Here is a 19989-nt window from a genome sequence, read left to right on the forward strand (position 1 = left end):
TATCAAGAAATCTTATAATCATATAATAAGGAACAGACAAGATCATGGGGTGAATGAAATGAACCACCACCTACCACACCAGGGGCCTTCTTGCCTTCTGAAGATCATGCTGTGTATATGGTGGGCTTGGAAGGGAATCCTTTATTATGAGCTTCTTCTAGAAACCAGTCAATTAATTCCAACAAGTACAGCTCTGAATTAGACTGACTGAAAGCAGCACTTGACAAAAAGTGTCCAGAATTAGTCAAAAGAAAATGCATAATCTTCCATCAGGAAAACACAAGACTTCGTATTTCTTTGATGACCAGGCAAAAACTGTTAACAGCTGGCTGGCAAGTTCTGATTCATCCATCATATTCACCAGATATTGCATCTTTGGATTTCCATTTCTTTTGGTCTTTACAAAATTCTCTTAATGGCAAAAATTTCAATTCCCTGGTAGACTATAAAAGGCATCTGGAACAGTTTTTTGCTCAAAAAGATAAAAAGTTTTGGGAAGATGGGATTATGATGTTGCCTGAAAAAATGGCAGAAGGTAGTGGAACAAAATGGCGAATACATTGTTCAATAAAGTTCTTGGTGAAAATCAGAAATGTGTCTTTTATTTTTACTTAAAAACCAAAGCAACATTTTGGCTAACCCAATATCTATATCTGTATCTACATACACACATACCTTCTTTATCCATTCATCCATTGATGGGCACTTTGATTGATGTTGGAATGGAACAGGGGAGCATGCATCTTTTATAAATTAGTGTTTTTGTTTTATTCAGATAAATACCCTCGAGTGGAATTGTAAGATCATATGATAGTTCTGTTTTTTAATTTTTGAGAGTATCTTCTCCCATTCTGTAATTGGAGTTTTCATTTTGTTGATAGTTTTCTTCACTGTACAAAGGCCTTTTAATTTGATGTAGTCCCATTTGTCTAATTTGCTTTTGTTTTTTAGAGACATATCCCTTCAAATATAATAAAGACTAATGTCAAAGAGCATACTGCTTATTTTCTTCTAGAATTTTATGGTTTCAGGTCTCACATTTTAGTCTTTAGTTGATTTTGAATTTATTTTTATGCATAGTATGAGAGAGTACTCCAGTGTGATTCTTTTGCATGAAGTTGTCCAGTTTTCCCAGAAACAATTATTGAAGTGGCTGTCTTTTCCCCATTGTGTGTTCATGCCTCCTTTATTGTAGATTAATTGCCCATATAAGTGTGGTTCATTTCTAGACTCTCTGTTCTGTCCCATGGATCTGTGTGTCTGTTTTTGTGTTAGTACCATACTGTTTAAGCTTTGTAGTATTGTTTGAAATCAGAGTATACGATACCTCCAGCTTTGTTCTTCCTTCTCAAGATTGTTTGAGGCATTCAGAGTCTTATGTGTTTCCATAAAAATTTCCTCTCTAATTTCCTCGTTTCTGACTTGAATATTCTTTGCACTCTGCTCTGTCTTCACACTACTCTCATTGCTGTTCCTCAAACACTTCAAACATATTCCCTTGTCATAATCTTTGTAATTGCTATTTCCCACTCCAGTTCTCTTGCCTGGCAAATCCCATGGACAGAGGAGCCTGGTGGGCTACAGTCCATGGGGTTGACAAGAGTCAGACACGACTGAGCGACTTCACTTTCACTTTTCACTTTCATGCATTGGAGAAGGAAATGGCAACCCACTCCAGTGTTCTTGCCTGGAGAATCCCAGGGACGGGGAGCCTGGTGGGCTGCCATCTATGGGGTCTCACAGAGTCGGACGCGACTGAAGCGACTTAGCAGCAGCAGCAGCAGTCACCTTGAAAATTTGTCTCTGTTATATTTACCAGGCTTGCTCTCATTTTCTTTGGATCTCTGCTCAAATGTCCTTAGAGAATAACCACCAAAACTCTTGGATTATTTTCCCATCATTCTGCAGCTCCTTTTCCTTTTTAACTTTTCTTCACACAGTCCTTAGTCTAGCATTCAAGACCTTCCCAAGATCTCATCTCTGCTGACCTTTTTAGCTTATTTTCTACTGGGCTCTCACAGCCTATGCTACTGTCCTGCTGAGTGACTTAGAGTTTCCCTGATATGCCCCTTGCAGATGTTTCTTGCAGTGCCCCTCACATTTTGCTACTTTATGGGCCTCTTCTTCTCACAGTGCACAAGCTCTTCAAAGAGAGCTAGCATTGTTCCTGGCATGTTGTATGTGGCCAGTAAATATCTGCTGAATGTAAAAGGTGATTTGGTCTCTTAAGTCAGAGACTAGTTGGAACTTGAAAAGGTTGGATATGGACCAATACATTGGTGAAAGCAATTTCATCTCTTTAGAAGGCTTGAAGATGGACAAATACGGTTGAAGAGAACACAGTATTAGAATACCCTAAATTTTAGCAAAATCATACTGGCTGAGGAGGGTTGACATGTAACACAATTGAATCAGCACAGTTAGCTAGAAAAAATAGCTTAATTGGGAGGAAGGATTATTTGACAGGTGTTATTTAGAAGTAGAGTCTTTGGCAGTGGAATGATCCCAAGAGCATTAGTCCTGTTATTTAGTCCATGAGAGTCAGGAAATATGGTGACCCTGCTCATCATAAGGAAATAGTACAAAAGGGGAGATTTTAGGACAGGGATGGCACATTCATGTTCTTGCCCATGCTATCTTGGTTCTCTTACACTATCTGAGTGTTGAGTGTTACGTTAGGGCTAACCTGACTGCTCTTGATTCAATGGGAAAGAATGCTATGAAAATTTAGTTTTAACTGTCAAGTTGTGGGAGGGAAAAATGGCTGTGTGTGTTTTATATATTTGCCATGCCTAGTTGATGGTTTGTATTTTCTATGCTCATTTGTGACAGTGGATCTGTAGCAATTAGCCCAGTATAATTGAACATATGAACGTGCTTTATATAATTTTAGTAATACATATTTTATAAAAATGTGAACATAATAGAGTCAGGTAGGCTATAGGTTTTTAAAGGAGTAAAACCTTTTATTTTTCCTCCCCTAAATCAGGTTTGTTACAGAAAGAGAAAATGGCCATCGAAGCCTTTCAAATTTGCTGCCTCCTCCTGCCCCCTGAAAATAGGAGAAAGTTACAGCTGTTGATGAGGATGATGGCAAGGATCTGCTTAAATAAGGAGATGCCACCACTGTGTGACGGCTTTGGCACCCGAACACTGGTAGGTTGATTTCTGACATCTAAGAGGATTGGGGTTTTGGGTATAAAATTCACTCGAGTCAAGTTTACTAATTTGGCAACCAGAGGAAGGTACAAGGCAGGCTGGCTTAAAGAGCCATGGCTTGAAATCCACTCAGGCTGGTATTATTCTTTTGGTCTTAGTGACTTAAAGAACATTTGTTGTTGTTCAGTCCCTTTGTCATGTCCGACTCTTTGTGACCCCGTGGACTGAAGCATGCCGGGCTTCCCCTGTCCTTCACTATCTCCTGGAGTTTGCTCAAATTCATGTCCATTGAGTTGGCAGTGCTATCTAACCATCTTATCTTCTGATGTCCACCTTCTCTTTTGCCTTCAATCTTTTCCAGCATCAGGGTCTTTTCCAGTGAGTCAGCTCTTCACATCAGGTGGCCAAAGTATTAAAGAACATAATGAAAAGTAAAGAATGAGTAGGGGTAGACTCTGAGTGTAGAGATAGCTGCTGCATCCTGCCTGCCGTCAACACAAAGAGAAGAAAGTGTGGTCAGGAAAGATCACTGGCCTCTCAAGAAACCACATTCTCTCCTTCATGACAAAAAGGGCTGCAAAGCCTTTGTTACTCTAACTAGTAGAATAGATGCACCATACATCATAGATTAAAAAAGGAAGAAATGAAATAGAGTTGGACCAGACAACTTGGAAGAGAGAGAAAATGTGTATCTTTCAGGCTATGATCCAAGGGTCCGTGAGTGAGGATACTTCTTAATATATTCTCAATTTTGCTTAAAAAAGTAGGCTGATTTTTATTTCTCCTTTATTATGTCAGCGTGTGTTTTAAAATAGGGTTTAGGTTTAGAGTTATTTACTAGTAAGTTTTTTAATTTTCCTCAGAAAATACTAAGCAAAATTGATGTGTCATTGGTATGTACATCCTTTCCATATGCTGTTGGACCACTGTGTATGCCTGAGGGTTTACTGGCCCACTTTTAGAGGTGTGGCACAAGGTCAGAGGACCAGTCAGTGCCCAGAAGAGTGATTCTTAACTCTTTATGGTAGGTGGATGTGTAGGTGGGCTAATGGACCTTTCTGAAAGGCTAAAGGAGTCTTTGCCCCTATTTTCCAGAAGAATGCATAGGTAAAATTTGCATACAATTTCAAGGGATTCCCAAATACCTGGGGGCTAGAGTCCCCGGACAAAGAGTGTCTGTGTGTGTCTCTTCCTCTGTGCGTGTAGGTGAGTGAAGATAAAGTATCCCCTGTAGTAGGTGGATGAAATGAAGTCTTACTAAACAGAATTACATTATGTCATCTGTATTGGTGTTTTTAAAATTGAAGTATAGTTGATGTACAATTTAAGTTGCAGGTGTACAATATAGTGATTTACAATTTGTAAAGGTTATAGTCCTTTTATAGTTACAAAATATTGGTGATATTTCTTGTGCTTTACAATATATACTTGTAGCTTATTTTATACATAATAGTTTGTAATTCTTAATCCCTTACCCCTGCATTGCCCTTCTCTCCTTCCCTCTCCACGCTGGTAGCCTTACATTTTTTCCTCCGTGTCTGTGAATCTGTTTCTTTTTTGTTGTATTTGTTAGTTGTATGTTTTGGATTCCACATATAAGTGATATCATACAGTATTTGTCTTTCTCTGCCTGACTTATTTACATGCTTATTGGTTTTGAGATAAGATTGTCAGCAATAAAATTTGTAGGAAAAGGGGAAAAAAATCCATCATCCTAAAGGAGGCCAGTCCTGGGTGTTCATTGGAAGGACTGATTTTGAAGCTGAAACTCCAGTACTTTGGCCACCTCAGGTGAAGAGCTGACTCATTGGAAAAGACCCTGATCCTGGGAAAGATTGAGGGCAGGAGGAGAAGGGGATGACAGAGGATGAGATGGTTGGATGGCATCACCCACTCAATGGACATGGGTTTGGGTGGACTCCGGGAGTTGGCGATGGACAGGGAGGCCTGGTGTGCTGCAGTTCATGGGGTCGCAAAGAGTTGGACATGACTGAGTGACTGAACTGAACTGAACTGAAAGGATTGTATTAAGAATGGAGTAGTTAAAATGAATTCTATGGAAGCAACTGCTATATTTTTTATATTTCATTACTTAAAGTACTTCTGATGGTTTTGATCAAAGGTGATTATCAATGCACTTAACAAAATCCTGGAGAAAATAACAGTTAACTAGGAAAAACTATGATGTTTGAAGCACAGATTGTGCTAGCAGATTTTTTTTTTAAGTAAAATAATAAGAAATTAGGATATTATTAGGCTAAATGGTTATAAAGTACTTTGAACTTAAGAGTGCTACATGATTTCAAGTCACGATGGTGATAATAATTTTCAGAACTTGTTTAATATATATTTAAAACATCTATAAAGGGAGATGTCTTTAAAAACTGCTCAGACAAGCATCTCTGCTAAGTCCCTGTGAGATGTGAGGCACATTCTGTTCTTGCTGGTTGATGAAAAGATTACCCCATCTGAGATGACCAGGTGTGTCCAGGTGACAGATAAGATGGGCACTGTGTGCTGTGGGTCATTTCTCACTGACTAGTCATTTTCTTTTTTGAAAAATAGTTCAGAGCAGGTAAAAAACAAACCAAAACAAAATCCTCATCTTGTGTTTATTTAAAAATATACTCCCTTAACCTCATTTTTTTTTTTTTAGATGGTTCAGACATTTTCCCATTGTATCTTGTGTTCCAAAGATGAAGTGGACTTGGATGACTTACTAGCTGCTAGGTTGGTGACATTTCTGATGGACAATTACCAAGAGATTCTGAAAGTCCCCTTGGCCTTGCAGACCTCCATAGAGGAGCGTGTGGCCCATCTACGAAGAGTCCAGGTAAAGGAAGGGATGTTACCAGCCCTATAAAATTGCCTGCCAAAAGTCATGTACATTTGCTAGGCTTCTTGGCGTTTTTGTTAATGAAGATTCAGTTAATTTGTACAAAGTGCTTACAACTGGACTTGGTATATCGTAGGCACTGCATGTGTTTGTTCTTGTCTTTGGAAAATGTCTGGAATACCCACTAGGTTTTGTGGTGCCAATGAATGCTGCATACTTTTGTTTGCAAATTCCTTAAATGGGTTTGTTCAGACTCTGCATATACTTCCTGATGGAAGTGATTTATGTGGAATAATGCCTTGATTCACAGTAGCCTTGCCACCTAGACACTATTTTTTGAATGAGAAAGCTGAGGGACAGAGAACGTAGGTAATATGTCCAAGGTTACAGAGCTAGGATTCACATTGATGAACTCATTCTGCAGAATCAGTGCTCTGAACTACCCTGCCATACTGCCTCGCCATAAGCCATAGAGTGGTAGAAGGATTCACCTGGCTTCAGAGCCATAGGACCTGGGCCAGACCCCTGGCTCCCCACTTTCCTGATTGTTTGGTTCTGAGCAAGTTTCTTAACCCCTCTGGATTTCAGTTTCTGCAAGTGTTAAAATAGTCCATACCTACTCTATGAAGTTGTTGTAAAGAGTAGATGCTGCATTATAAAATCCTTGGCACAGATGTCTGTCATATGGCAGATACTTTTTCAAAGGTAGCTATTTTTATTGTTTTTATTGTCATTGTGTTTACTATATTAAAATGATGCAAAAGAACTATAATGTATTACTATCATGTGGGCCCCACAGTAGAGTTTGTATGTCAGCCTGTGGGAGCAGGAACTCTGGGTAAAGGCAAGCAGAAGGTCTGCTTGGCTCATTCTGAATGACTGGATCTCTTTCTCATTAAGCATTTTTTGAGGCTCCACAAATAAAGACCAGTGAACCAGTGAACTGCTATCCCCCAAAGTATCTTAAATACTTATCTGTTTTTTAATGTGCAATTTACGAATTAAAATCAAAGTTTTTTTTTTCCCCCTAGTTTTTGGTAATTACCAACCTAATACATTGAAAGAATTTGGAAAATATAGAAAATACACCCAAAATATCAGAGTAACTCTAAATGTTAAGTCAGTGTTAGAGTCTTTTTAGATGTTTTTCTGTTTCCCCTTCTCCCTCCTTTCCTTCCATCTCTCCTCCTTTTATTCCTCTTTTATAACTTACTTTATAAGTAATAAGAGAAAGTACCTACTTTCTCTTAACAATATAGCAAAAAGTTTCCACATCATTAAATATTCTTGATTGTCCCAAAATGGCGAGGAGCACAGACTCAAGCTAAATGGTATTTGAATTTCTGATGTGCCCTTTATTAGCTGTGTGACTATGGCATGTTTTGTAATGTCTCTTGGGGCTTCCCTGGTAGCTTAGCTGGTAAAGAACCCGCCTGCAATGCAGGAGACCCCAGTTCGATTCCTGGGTCGGAAAGATGCCCTGGAGAAGGGATAGGCTGCCCACTCCCATTCGTGGGCTTCCCTGGTGGCTCAGACAGTAAAGAATTCACCTGCAATGTGGGAGACCTAGGTTCGATCCCTGGGTTGGGAAGATCCCCTGGAGGAGGACATGGCAACCCATTCCAGTATTCTTGCTTGGAGACTCCCCATGGACAGAGGAGCCTGGTGGGCTGCACTCCATAGGGTCACAAAGAGTCAAACACGACTGAGCAACTAAGGAGACACACACACACACACACACACACACACACATATAACGTCTCTCAGCTTTAGCATCTGTATGAACATTTCTTTTCTCATCCGTAAAATGGGACAACAATAGTTAATACCTACCTCTAGGGCTATCTTGAGGATTGAATGGTTTAACACATATGAAGTGCTTAGAATAATGTTTATCACACAGTAAGCCCTCATTTGGTACTGCTGTTGTTATTATTAACATTATTGTTAGATTATTCCATAGAATCATTATAATTAATATTCTATAATATCATTATAATTAGTAATATAATATTCTATAATAGAGATATGCCATATTTTATTTAAATGTTTTTCTTTGGTTTAGTATTTAGATGGTTTTCATTTTTTTTCTCTTTTGCAAGCATTATAACAGTAACTTTTTTATAGCTAAGTTTTTTTCTTGTTTAGCTCCTCTGATTATTTTCTAAGAATAAATTCGTAGGCGTGGCATTGCATGGTCAAAGATCATGAATGTGTGTTAAACATTGATTGCATACTGTCAAATTTCTGTTTTGAGTGAATGTTTCAGTTTGCATTCCCATCATTGGTAAGAAAGTATTCATTTCTTTACACCCCTGCCTACTTTGGGTATTATTTATTAACATACATACCTTTGCCATTTGAATGAGTGAAAGTATAATCTTACTGTTGTTTTAGTTTAATCTCCCACCTCCCCTTGATATTTTATGAGCCAAACTTTAAAATAAAAATAAAAAGGAAAACATAATAACTTTCACTGCATTTCTGCAAGCAGCACTGCAGGCAGTGACTGTGTTGCTCTGTGTCTTGGACTTGTGTGTTCACACCGCACAGCCCTGTGAGCTCTTCTCTGTCAGCTGAAGAGCAGAAGGCTGAGAGGTGATGAACTTAACTGCAGAGCAGTGTGATCCTGTGAAGGGGCACAGCAATGGCCCTGAATAAAATCAATAACTATCTGGTTGTCCAGTTACATTTTCTCTCTTAGAAGTACACACTCAAATAGCCAAAAAATTGTTTGTTTTTGCCCTCAGAATCTATAGATCTCTCTTCTCTCACACAGGCCTCTCTGTCATATAATATTTGGGGTCATGCCTTTCTGAAAATGAAGTGTTACCTGGACTGTTCTGGTGAATTATTTGGGGCAGTTTCATGGTTGACCCTGGGATAGATAAGCAGTGAGATCTGCATTGTTTTTGACACCTACCTTCTGTTGGCCTCGTCTGTAACCCTCTTCTCTTGCATAGGTGTCTGTTGTTTTTCTCATTTCCTAGGCTTCAGCCTGGCACATTTTACTTGGGCCTCACCGTTTATTCTGGCTCTTCTGGTGCTTTTTCCGGACTTCCTGGTTCAAATAAAAATTAAGTGTTGAATGTGTGCCCCTTTTCCTTATGGGTCTGTTCTCTCTCTATTTCTCTCTCGGGTTATCTAAATGACCTGGTAAACTGGTGCCAAGGCATGGAATGTACTTGATGAAATACCTCTTCTTGGCAACACATTTATTTTTAACTGTAGCTTCTGAAAAAAAAAAATCTTAAATCAAAGATGTGAATGTAATGGTAGGAATCTTATCCACCACAGAAGAACAGTAGGTGAGAGATATATATATATGCACTATATTTTTGAGAAGATGAACTTCTTGGACTCTGAAATTAAATGTTTTTAATGCACGTTATATCTTCCTATTGTATAGATCTTGGTGCCTTCTCCCTCCGTGTCTCCCTTCTCCCTTTTGCCCTGTGCAGTGTCTGCACATTTGTTTTCACTTGTTTCCTACTGGAACGTGTTTGGAGATGGGGTGGGTGCAGTACTCTCCTGTCCACAACATCTGGGCTAGAACTTGTGCCTCTGCCCGTCCCCAAGGGATGGGGAAGCAGACTCTGCAGATGTCAGAAGAACCTACATAGCTCGTCTTGTGTGTTTGGAATCATTTTAGTCAACATGTTTATTAGTTTATGTGTAAATTTCAGATCTTATTAGTAGAGGGCACAAGGTTTATTTGCTTATGAAAATGGCTTTTAGGTTTAAAGAGGCAAAAACTCTTGTTTAAAACTGTGGCTTATATGAATTTTTTTTGTCATTATGGAAGGACTTTTCTTTTTTTATAAATTCATTTTATTTTTTAATTTTTAAAATTTATTTATTTTTAATTGAAAGATAATTGCTTTACAGCATTTCGTTGATGTTTCCATCAAACATCAACATGAATCAGCCATAGGTTTACCTCCATATGTCCCCTCCCACCTCCCTCCCCATCCCACCTCTCTAGGTTGTTACAGAGCCTGTTTGAGTTCCCTAAGTCATAGAGCAAATTCCCGCTGGCTATCTATTTTACATGTTACTCTCTCCATACCCCCCGCCCTCTCCTTCTCCTCCCGACAAGCTGTGACCATAAATCTGTTCTCAATGTCTGTGTCTCCATTGCTGCTCTGCAAATAGATTGATCAGTACCATCTTTCTAGATTCCATATATATGTGTTAGTATATGGTAATTGTTTTTCTCTTTCTGACTTACTTCACTGTGTATAATAGGCTCTGGGTTCATCCACCTCATTAGGACTGACTCAAATGTGTTCATTTTAATGGCTGAGTAATATTCCATCACACACACACACACACACACACACACACACACACACACACATATATATATATATATATATATTACAGCCTTTTAATTCATTCATCTGTTGATGAACACCTAGGTTGCTTCCATGTCCCAGCTATTGTAAATAGAGCTGCAATGAACAGTAGGTTACATGTGTCTTTTTGAACTTTGGTTTCCTCAGCATATATACCTAATAGTGAGATTGCTGGGTCATATGGTGGTTTTATTCCTAGTTTTTTAAGGAAACTCCATACTGTTCTCCATAGTGGCTGTATCAGTTTGCATTCCCACCAACCGTGCAAGAGAGTTCCATTTTCTTCACACCCCCTCCAGCATTTATTGTTTGTAGATTTTTTGATGATGGCCATTCTGACTAGTGTGAGGTGATATCTCATTGTAGTTTTGGTTTGCATTTCTCTAATAATGAGCAATGTTGAGCATCTTTTCATATGTTTACTAGCCATCTGTATGTCTTCTTTGGAGAAATGTCTGTTTAGGTCTTTTGCCCATTTTTTGTTTGGATTGCTTGTTTTTCTGGTATTGACTTGTATGAGTTGCCTGTATACTTTTGAAATTAATTCTTTGTCAGTTGTTTAATTTGCTATTATTTTTTCTCATTCTGAGGGTTGTCTTTTCACCTTGTTTATAGTTTGCTGTGAAAGCTTTTAAGTTTAATTAGGTCCCACTTGTTTATTTTTTGGTTTATTTTCATTACTGTAGGAGGTGGGTCATAGAGTATCTTGCTGTGATTTATGTCATCGAGTATTCTGCCTATGTTTTCCTCTAGGAATTTTACAGTTTCTGGTCTTACATTTAGGTCTTTAATCCATTTTGAGTTTATCTTTGTGTATGGTGTTAGGAAGTGTTCTAATTTTTTTTTTTTACATGTAGCTGTCCAGTTTTCCCAGCACCACTTACTGAAGAGACTATCTTTGCCCCATTGTATATTTTTGCCTCCTTTGTCAAAAATAAGGTAACCGTAGGTGCATGGGTTTATCTCTGAGCTTTCTATCTTGTACCACTGTTCTATATTTGGTTTTGTGCCAGTACCATACTGTTTTGATGACTAAAGCTTTGTAGTGTAGTCTGAAGTCAGGAAGGTTGATTTCTCCAGCTCCATTCTTCTTCCTCAAGATTGCTTTGGCTATTAGGGGTCTTCTGTGTTTCCATATGAACTGTGAGATTTTTTTGTTCTAGTTCTGTGAAAACTGTCATTGGTAATTTGATAGGGATTGCATTGAATCTGTAGATTACATTTGGTAGTATGGTTATTTTCACAACACTTTTACTTTTCATTATAGAGTTTTCCCCATGAATGTCATAGCATTCCTTCTAGGAGATACGCTGTACTATCTGAATTAATTTTTGTAATTTATTTGAAAATGTACTTTCACTAATAATCCATTTGCCTCAGATAAAATACCCAGGAGCTGACATGGATATTACTTTATCTGCTCCATCATTTTGCCGTCAAATCAGCCCAGAGGAATTTGAATACCAAAGAGCATATGGCTCCCAGGAACCTCTGGCAGCCTTGTTGGAGGAAGTCATCACAGATGCCAAACTCTCCAGCAAAGAAAAGAAGAAAAAATTGAAGCAGGTAAAAGGGGTATTCTTCCTAAGTCATTTATTCTCCCTGCCGTTCTTATGTTGTTTTTTCCTTTTTATTCTCTGTTTTAAGAGATTTCATATGAATCTTATCTTCTGAGACAGAGCAGTTTTGAAAGTATTATTATTCGTTTCATGTATTACTTTACACAACTGTGGTCAGTTTTCCAGATCTTTAGTCTCCACTGTAGATCTTTTACCATTATTAAGATCCTCATTTATGAGGCTATTCTCTAATATTTGTCCTTGGGTTTGATATGTGGTTTGATGTGAATTTATTGTAAGCCCTCTTGGAGGAGGTCACCATTAACCCCACCATAGAGCTGCCAGAACTTACACAGGACTGGGAAATAGACTCTTGGAGGGCACAAACAGAACATTGTGCACCAGGACCCAGGAGAAAGGAGCAGTGAGCCCACAAGAGACTGGCCCAGACTTGCCTATGAGTGTCCAGGAGTCTTCAGCGGAGGTGTGGGTCAGTGGTGGCCTGCTGCAGCGTTGGGGGCACTGAGTGTAGCAGTACATGCATGAGATCTTTTGAAGGAGGTCACCATTATCTTCATTACCTCCCCCAGGTAGATAGCGGGGAGGGAACACAGTTCCACCCATCAACAGAAAATTGGATTAAAGATTTACTGAGCATGGCCCCGCCCATAGAACAAGACCCAGTTTCCCCTTCAGTCAGTCTCTCCCATCAGGAAGCTTCCATAAGCCTTTTATCCTTCTCCATCAGAGGGCAGAGAGACTGAAAACCACAATCACAGAAAACTAACCAGTCTAAACACATGGACCACATCCTTGTCTAACTCAATGAAACTATGAGCCATGCTGTGTAGGGCCACCCAAGACAGACGGGTCATGGTGAAGAGTTCTGACAAAATATGGTTCACTGGAGATGGGAACGGCAAACCACTTCAGTATTCTTGTCTTGAGAATCCCATAAACAGTATGAAAAGGCAAAAAGATAGGACACTGAAAGATGAACTCCCCAGGTCAGTAGGTGCCCAGTATGCTACTGGAGATCAGTGGAGAAATAACTCCAGAAAGAATGAAGAGATGGGGCCAAAGCAAAAACACTCAGTTGTGGATGTGACTGGTGATGGAAGCAAGGTCTGATGCTGTAAAGAGCAATATTGCATAGGAACCTGGAATGTTAGGTCCATGAGTCAAGGCAAATTGGAAGTGGTCAAACAGGAGATGGCAAGAGAGAACATTGACATTTTAGGAATCAGAGAACTAAAATGGACTAGAATGGGTGAATTTAACTCAGATGACCATTATATCTGTTACTGTGGACAAGAGTCCCACATAGTCAACATAGTCATCATAGTCAACAAAAGAGTCTGAAATGCAGTACTTAGATGCAATCTCAAAAATGACAGAATGATCTCTGTTCATTTCCAAGACAAACCATTCAATATCATGGTAATCCAAGTCTGTGCCCCAACCAGTAATGGTGAAAAAGCTGAAGTTGAATGGTTCTGTGAAGACCTACAAGACCTTTTAGAACTAACACCCAAAAAAGATGTCCTTTTCATTGTAGGGGACTGGAATGCAAAAGTAGGAAGTTAAGAAACACCTGGAGTAGCAGGCAGATTTGGCCTTGGAGTACAGAATGAAGCAGGGCAAAGGCTAATATTGAGTTTTGCCAAGAGGACACACTACTCATAGGAAATACCCTCTTCCAACAACATAAGAGAAGAATCTACACATGGACATCACCAGATGGTCAACACCGAAATCAGATTAGTTATATTCTTTGCAGCCAAAGATGGAGAAGCTCTATACAGTCAGCAAAAACAAGAATGTGAGCTGACTGTGGCTCAGATCATGAACTCCTTATTACCAAATTTCAGACTAAAATTGAAGAAAGTAGGGAAAATCACTAGACCATTCAGGTATGACCTAAATCAAATTCACTATGATTCTACAGTGGAAGTGAGAAATAGATTTAAGGGACTAGATCTGATAGACAGAGTGTTTGATGAACTATGGGGGGAGGTTCGTGACATTGTACAGGACATAGGGATTAAGACCATCCCCAAGAAAAAGAAATGCAAAAAAGCAAAATGGCTGTCTGAGGAGGCCTTACAAATAGCTGTGAAAAGAAGAGAAGCGAAAGCAAAGGAGAAAAGGAAAGATATACCCATTTGAATGCAGAGTTCCAAAGGATAGCAAGGAGAGATAAAAAGACCTTCCTCAGTGATTAGTGCAAAGAAATAGAGGAAAACAATAGAATGGGAAAGACTAGAGATCTCACCAAGAAAATTAGAGATACCAAGGGAACATTTCATGCAAAGATGGGCTCGATAAAGGACAGAAATGTATGGAACTAACAGAAGCAGAAGATATTAAGAAGAGGTGCAAGAATACACAGAAGAACTATACAAAAAATATCTTCATGATCCAGATAATCATGATGGTGTGATCACTCACCTAGAGCCAGATATCCTGGATGTGAAGTCAAGTGGGCCTTAGGAAGTATCACTACAAACAAAGCTAGTGAAGGTGATAGAATTCCAGTTGAGCTATTTCAAATCCTGAAAGATGATGCTGTGAAAGTGCTGCATTCAATATGCCAGCAAATCTGGAAAACTCAGCAGTGGCCACAGGACTGGAAAAGGTCAGTTTTCATTCCAATGCCAAAGAAAGACAATGCCAAAGAATGCTCAAACTATCTACTGAATTGTGCTCATCTCACATGCTAGTAAAGTAATGCTCAAAATTTTCCAAGCCAGGCTTTAACAATACATGAACCATGAACTTCCAGATGTTCAAGCTGGTTTTGGAAAAGGCAGAGGAACCAGAGATCAAATTGCCAACATCTGCTGGATCATCGAAAAAGCAAGAGAGTTCCAGAAAAACATCTATTTCTGCTTCATTGACTATGCCAAAGCCTTTGACTGTGTGGATCACAATAAACTGTGGAAAATTCTGAAAGAGATGGGAATACCAGACAACCTAACCTGCCTCTTGAGAAACCTGTATGCAGGTCAGGAAGCAACAGTTAGAACTGGACATGGAACAACAGACTGGTTCCAAATAGGAAAAGGAGTACGTCAAGGCTGTATATTGTCACCCTGCTTATTTAACTTATATGCAGAGTACATCATGAGAAACGCTGGGCTTGAAGAAGCACTAGCTGGAATCAAGATTGCTGGGAGAAATATCAATAACCTCAGGTATGCAGATGACACCACCCTTATGGCAGAAAGTGAAGAAGTAAAGAGCCTTTTGATGAAAGTGAAAGAGGAGAATGAAAAAATTGGCTTAAAACTCAACATTCAGAAAGCTAAGATCATGGCATCTGGTCCCATCACTTCATAGCAGATAGATGGGGAAACAGTGGAAGACTTTATTTTGGGGGCTATAAAATCACTGCAGATGGTGACTGCAGCCATGAAATTAAAAGATGCTTACTCCTTGCAAGGAAAGTTATGACCAACCTAGATAGCATATTGAAAAGCAGAGACATTAGTTTGCCAACAAAGGTCCGTTTAGTCAAGGCTATGGTTTTTCCAGTAGTCATATATGGATGTGAGAGTTGGACTATAAAGAAAGCTGAGCATCAAAGAATTGATGCTTTTGAACTGTGGTGTTGGAGAAGACTCTTGAGAGTCCCTTGGACTGCAAGGAGATCAAACCAGTCCATCCTAAAGGAAATCAGTCCTGAATATTTATTGGAAGAACTGATGTTGAAGCTGAAACTGCAATACTTTGGCCACCTTATGCAAAGAGCTGACTATTTGAAAAGACCCTGATGCTGGGAAACATTAAAGGTGGGTGGAGAAGGGGATGACACAGGATGAGATGGTTGGATGGCATCACCGACTCAAAGGGCATGAGTTTGAGTAAACTCCAGGAGTTGTGATGGACAGGGTGTAGTCCTGGGGTCAGAAAGCTTTGGACACGACTGAGCGACTGAACTGAACTGAACTGAACTGATGTGAATTAGTGGAGCAGTTGCTTTAAATTCAGAGAAGCTATAAATGGGGACAGTTTCTTTCCTTTTTTTTTTTTTTTAAGGCAAATCAGACTGAGTTCACAAGTGTAAAATGTCCAGAATTTTGAAAGTCTCTGTTTTAGATAAGCCAGTATCAAATTGGTTTCTTTCCTCTGGTATCATTAAAAGTTTAGTTCCTATTAAATAACAAGGTTTCCAACAGTTTGACTAGTTTTCAACTGAGAATACCTTTAACTTGATCTTTTTAAAAAAATTGAAGTGTAGCTGATTTACAGTGTTGTGTTAGTTCAGAATCTATCTTCATCATTTTTAAAGTATTGATTCAAGAGCAAGTCAATGGTATTTATTTTTAGAGACTGAATCCTGCATAGCTTAATTTCTGATCACACCATATACATACACATATGTATACATAGGGCATGAGAGTTACATAGGGCATGTATGTATACACACACAGGGCATGAGGTTTCTAGACTCCCATTGTGTTTTTCTCAGAGCAATTTTGGAGAAGAGTTCAGTGGTGAGGATCAAAGGAAATACATACTCCTTATTCATAAAATTTTTGTAAAATAGTGTATAGCAGTATGCTTTTTCTTCCATTTGGGCAGAAGCTGGTGGGGCTGAGTTGGAGAAGCAGGGAGATAGGGAAATTTTTTTTTAACATTTTCTTTAACCATGTAGAGCATCAGTCAGAGTTACTTGTGACTGTTTTAGAAGGGAGGTCTATTTATAGTTAGCAGGGGAGAAATTTTAAGAGGTATGACTAAGTGAGACATGTATTTGACCATTAGATCAAATTAAAGATGAATCAGATCTATAGAAAGTGGAATTCAGTGATTTATTTAACAAAAAGAGATGGATTTGTGTTGATGAGAACTTGTGATCTGTTTTCTTCTTATTCTCTCTTCTGATGGAAAGCAGTAAATATTAAAACCAAACAAAAATAGGAAAGTATTAGATCAGAAACTTATTTTAAAATTATTAAACTTATTTTAAAATTACAGTGCCCAATTTTATTGATTTTTATCTTTTTTTTTCTTTTTGACTCTTCTTGGATCTTTTTTGTTTTTTAGTTTCAAAAATCATATCCTGAAGTCTATCAAGAACGATTTCCTACACCAGAAAGTGAAGCTCTTCTGTTTCCTGAAAAACCTAAAGCAAAACCACAGCTGCTGATGTGGGCGCTAAAAAACCCCTTCCAACCATTTCAAAGAACTAGAAGTTTTCGGATGTAATACTTGGATAGAGACCTGTTGTTGCTGTTGTTTTGAGTAAATGATTGGCTATAGGATTCTGGTGGTGGAAGAACGAGGCACATAAACCACAGACTACTGAATTATAAGTACAAAGATTTCCTGACTCCAAGAAACATTGAGCCATTATCAGTATTTTTATAAAACTCAGTGCTATTTTTAAAGGGTACCAATCTATTAAAAATAATGAGACAACTATATATAGTGGTAATGTTAACATGTTTGTAATTGTTAAAAATTTAAGGTGTCTTCATTTTCTTATTTGTTGTTTTCTGTTGTGTTTGTAAAATATTTGTGTGTGCATCCTAGTTACTGATGTCTGTGATGATCATGACTGAAAGTCTTGTATATACTTGAATGAGAAAGACACTGGGTGCTGTCACTGTGATGCTCTTGACCCAATAGCCAGTTGTGGTTTCGGGTATATACATTGTTTTTCACTGTTGCACCAAGATTCTTCATGTTCTTTATTACAGTAGCTGTGTCTTTTATTGCAGATTTGTTGGATGTTGTGACAGATTTTATGAAAGCTGGTTCTTCTATGATGTACATATTAGTTGGTGTTTATTTGTATGTGAAGTAGATTTTCTTGTGCCTGCAGTGGTATAATTTCAGTCTTGGCTAAAGATGGAAAATTGAACTGGATAAATTCTTTCAGTCTCATTCGCCCTGTGATTCTAAGTCAAATCTTTGTTGTTTCATGAAGCAAATGGGTTAAGTAAAATGAGACTACTTCCTTTATAAGTATATTTTCCACAACGTCCTTAACCTTTTAAAGTAAATGGAATGTAAATAAAAGCCATTCTTTTTAATACTGTACTTGGCGTTTCTTTTTTGACATTTATTTAGGTCAGTCAGTGAGCATCTTCAAATGCTGAGTATCATTGCCTTAGCCAGTGTTTTCATGTCAATCATTTATTTCTATGATAAAGTAAGAAGTGAGTTTGGGCTTTTGTACTAGACTTATAGTAGGAGATGATTTGTCTGTTTCTTTTGCTTTGCTTTGCCCTCTTGCAAATAGTGGTACACTTAAATTATAGAGCATCTGAAGGCTTTTTCTAAAAAGTGATTACCCAAAAAGCTAAAAGAGCAACACTCAGTAATTGGCTTGCTCTGCTGTTTGGACTAATTTTTCCTTGCACTTGAGATCTGCCCCTGTTCTTTTGTAGCAGAATGCCTCTTGCAATTGACTCTGATATTGCCCCCTCAGAGATGAAAAGAAGTGTTCCTTTTGGTTTGAGTACCCCTTATTTTGCCAATAAGGAAAGTACTGGGAAATTGTTAGTGTTTCAGCATTTATTCTTCGACCTTGGAATTGTGTTTAAAGAGTAAGGACTTTTTGCTTTATTTATTTTTTATTTATTCCCCAAGGTAGAATTGACTTCAAAGTCTCCTCTTCTATTGCTTATCTTTGGAAATATATGCTACTGTTTTCTGTTTTCTTTATTTTTTTTCCCTTAAAATTACTGTTTTTTTTGTTATGTATAACATACTTATGGAGAGATCGTAAAACATAACCATACCTATATGTGAAATTGAGGAGTGGATAAACCAGTTTTTCAAAGTTGTTGCGCCCCAGTTAATCACTAGCAGTGTACCGTCCTCACCAAACTTGCTGTTGGCAGAGTGGGGATTGTCAGTGTGGTAGATGTGTGATGGTATCTCATTATGGTTTTACATTGCATTATTAATATGGCTTTTTCATCAGTTCATGGTTTTTGGACTTCTTTCACCTTTATTCAAATGTTAATAGCTTATCAAGCTACACACACATGCACACACAGAGTTGAGATTTTAATCATATTGAACGTATAAATCTACTTGGAGAGAATTGTTATCTTTGCAATATTAAGTTTTCTAGTCCATGAACTTGGTTTATCCCTCCATTTTAGAATAAGTGACAAATTTAAATTTCTCTGTAAAGGTTTGCAATTTTTTAATTAGATTTCTTGGCAGATATTTGATACTTTAAAAAAAAACTTTGTATCAAAATTCCCTAGCATCAACAGTTATTATTACCTTAAAAATACCTTAATGCTCGATCCTGTTGTAAATGGGATTATTTTAAAATTTCCATTTTCTTTTTGTTGCTTATATATTGTAAATATAAACTAATCTTTGTGTACAGATGTTTGTAGTCAACAACCTTACTACACTTTCCTATTAGCTCTGAATGTCTAATGTGATTCTTTTGGATTTTCTGCATTTACCACATAGTAAGCAATAGTTCCACTTTTTGTTTTTCATTTCTGTACTTGACAGCATCTGAAATGTCCCCAGTGATCCCTGTGTCTTAGTGTTTATGCTCTCGTGTAATGTCTCCTTGATTGTGGTTTGGATCTCATGACGCTTTTAACAAATAGAATTTGGCAAATGGGATTGGGCTATCATCTTTGAGATTAGATTACAGAGAGCCTGGCTTCCATCTTGCTTGCCCTCTCTTTTATTCTCTCCCTGGCTTGCTCTGAGGGAAGCCAACTGTTCTCTCATGAACTGTCCTATGGAGAGGCCCCTCAGGCAAGGAACTGATGTCTCTACAGAATAGCTGTGAGGATAGGAGGCTCGCCAACAGCTGTGTGAGTGATCTTGGAAGTGGATCTTCTGACGCCTGCCAGCAGCCATGTGGGTGATGGAAGCGAATTCTCTGTTGGTTGAGCCTTGTGATGAAGACAGCCTTCACTGACACCTTGATTGGAGCCTGTGAGAGACTGGGCTAAGCTATGCTTGGATCTGGAACCACAGAAAATATGAGATAATGTTTGCTGTTATGAGCCATTTAATCCTAGGGTGATTTGTTATGAAGCAACAGATACAATACACTTTGTACTTCTTTCTTTCCTACCTC

The 19989-nt window shown here is 38.3% G+C and overlaps 1 protein-coding gene across 1 annotated transcript in view; it reads left to right on the top strand.

Annotated features, from left to right (window-relative positions):
* DEPDC1B (DEP domain containing 1B) overlaps positions 1-17963 on the top strand; it is a 94827-nt gene extending 76864 nt beyond the window's left edge. Inside the window, exons 8-11 of the mRNA XM_006046965.4 lie at positions 2990-3156; positions 5816-5992; positions 11734-11919; positions 16965-17963. Of these exons, the coding sequence (XP_006047027.3) occupies positions 2990-3156; positions 5816-5992; positions 11734-11919; positions 16965-17126 (692 nt within the window). The 3' untranslated portion in view covers positions 17127-17963. The remainder of the gene's footprint in view (positions 1-2989; positions 3157-5815; positions 5993-11733; positions 11920-16964) is intronic.
* Positions 17964-19989: the final 2026 nt, after the last annotated feature.

The sequence above is a fragment of the Bubalus bubalis genome, chromosome 19 (genome assembly GCF_019923935.1).
Source record: "Bubalus bubalis isolate 160015118507 breed Murrah chromosome 19, NDDB_SH_1, whole genome shotgun sequence".
NCBI classification, from domain to species: domain Eukaryota; kingdom Metazoa; phylum Chordata; class Mammalia; order Artiodactyla; family Bovidae; genus Bubalus; species Bubalus bubalis.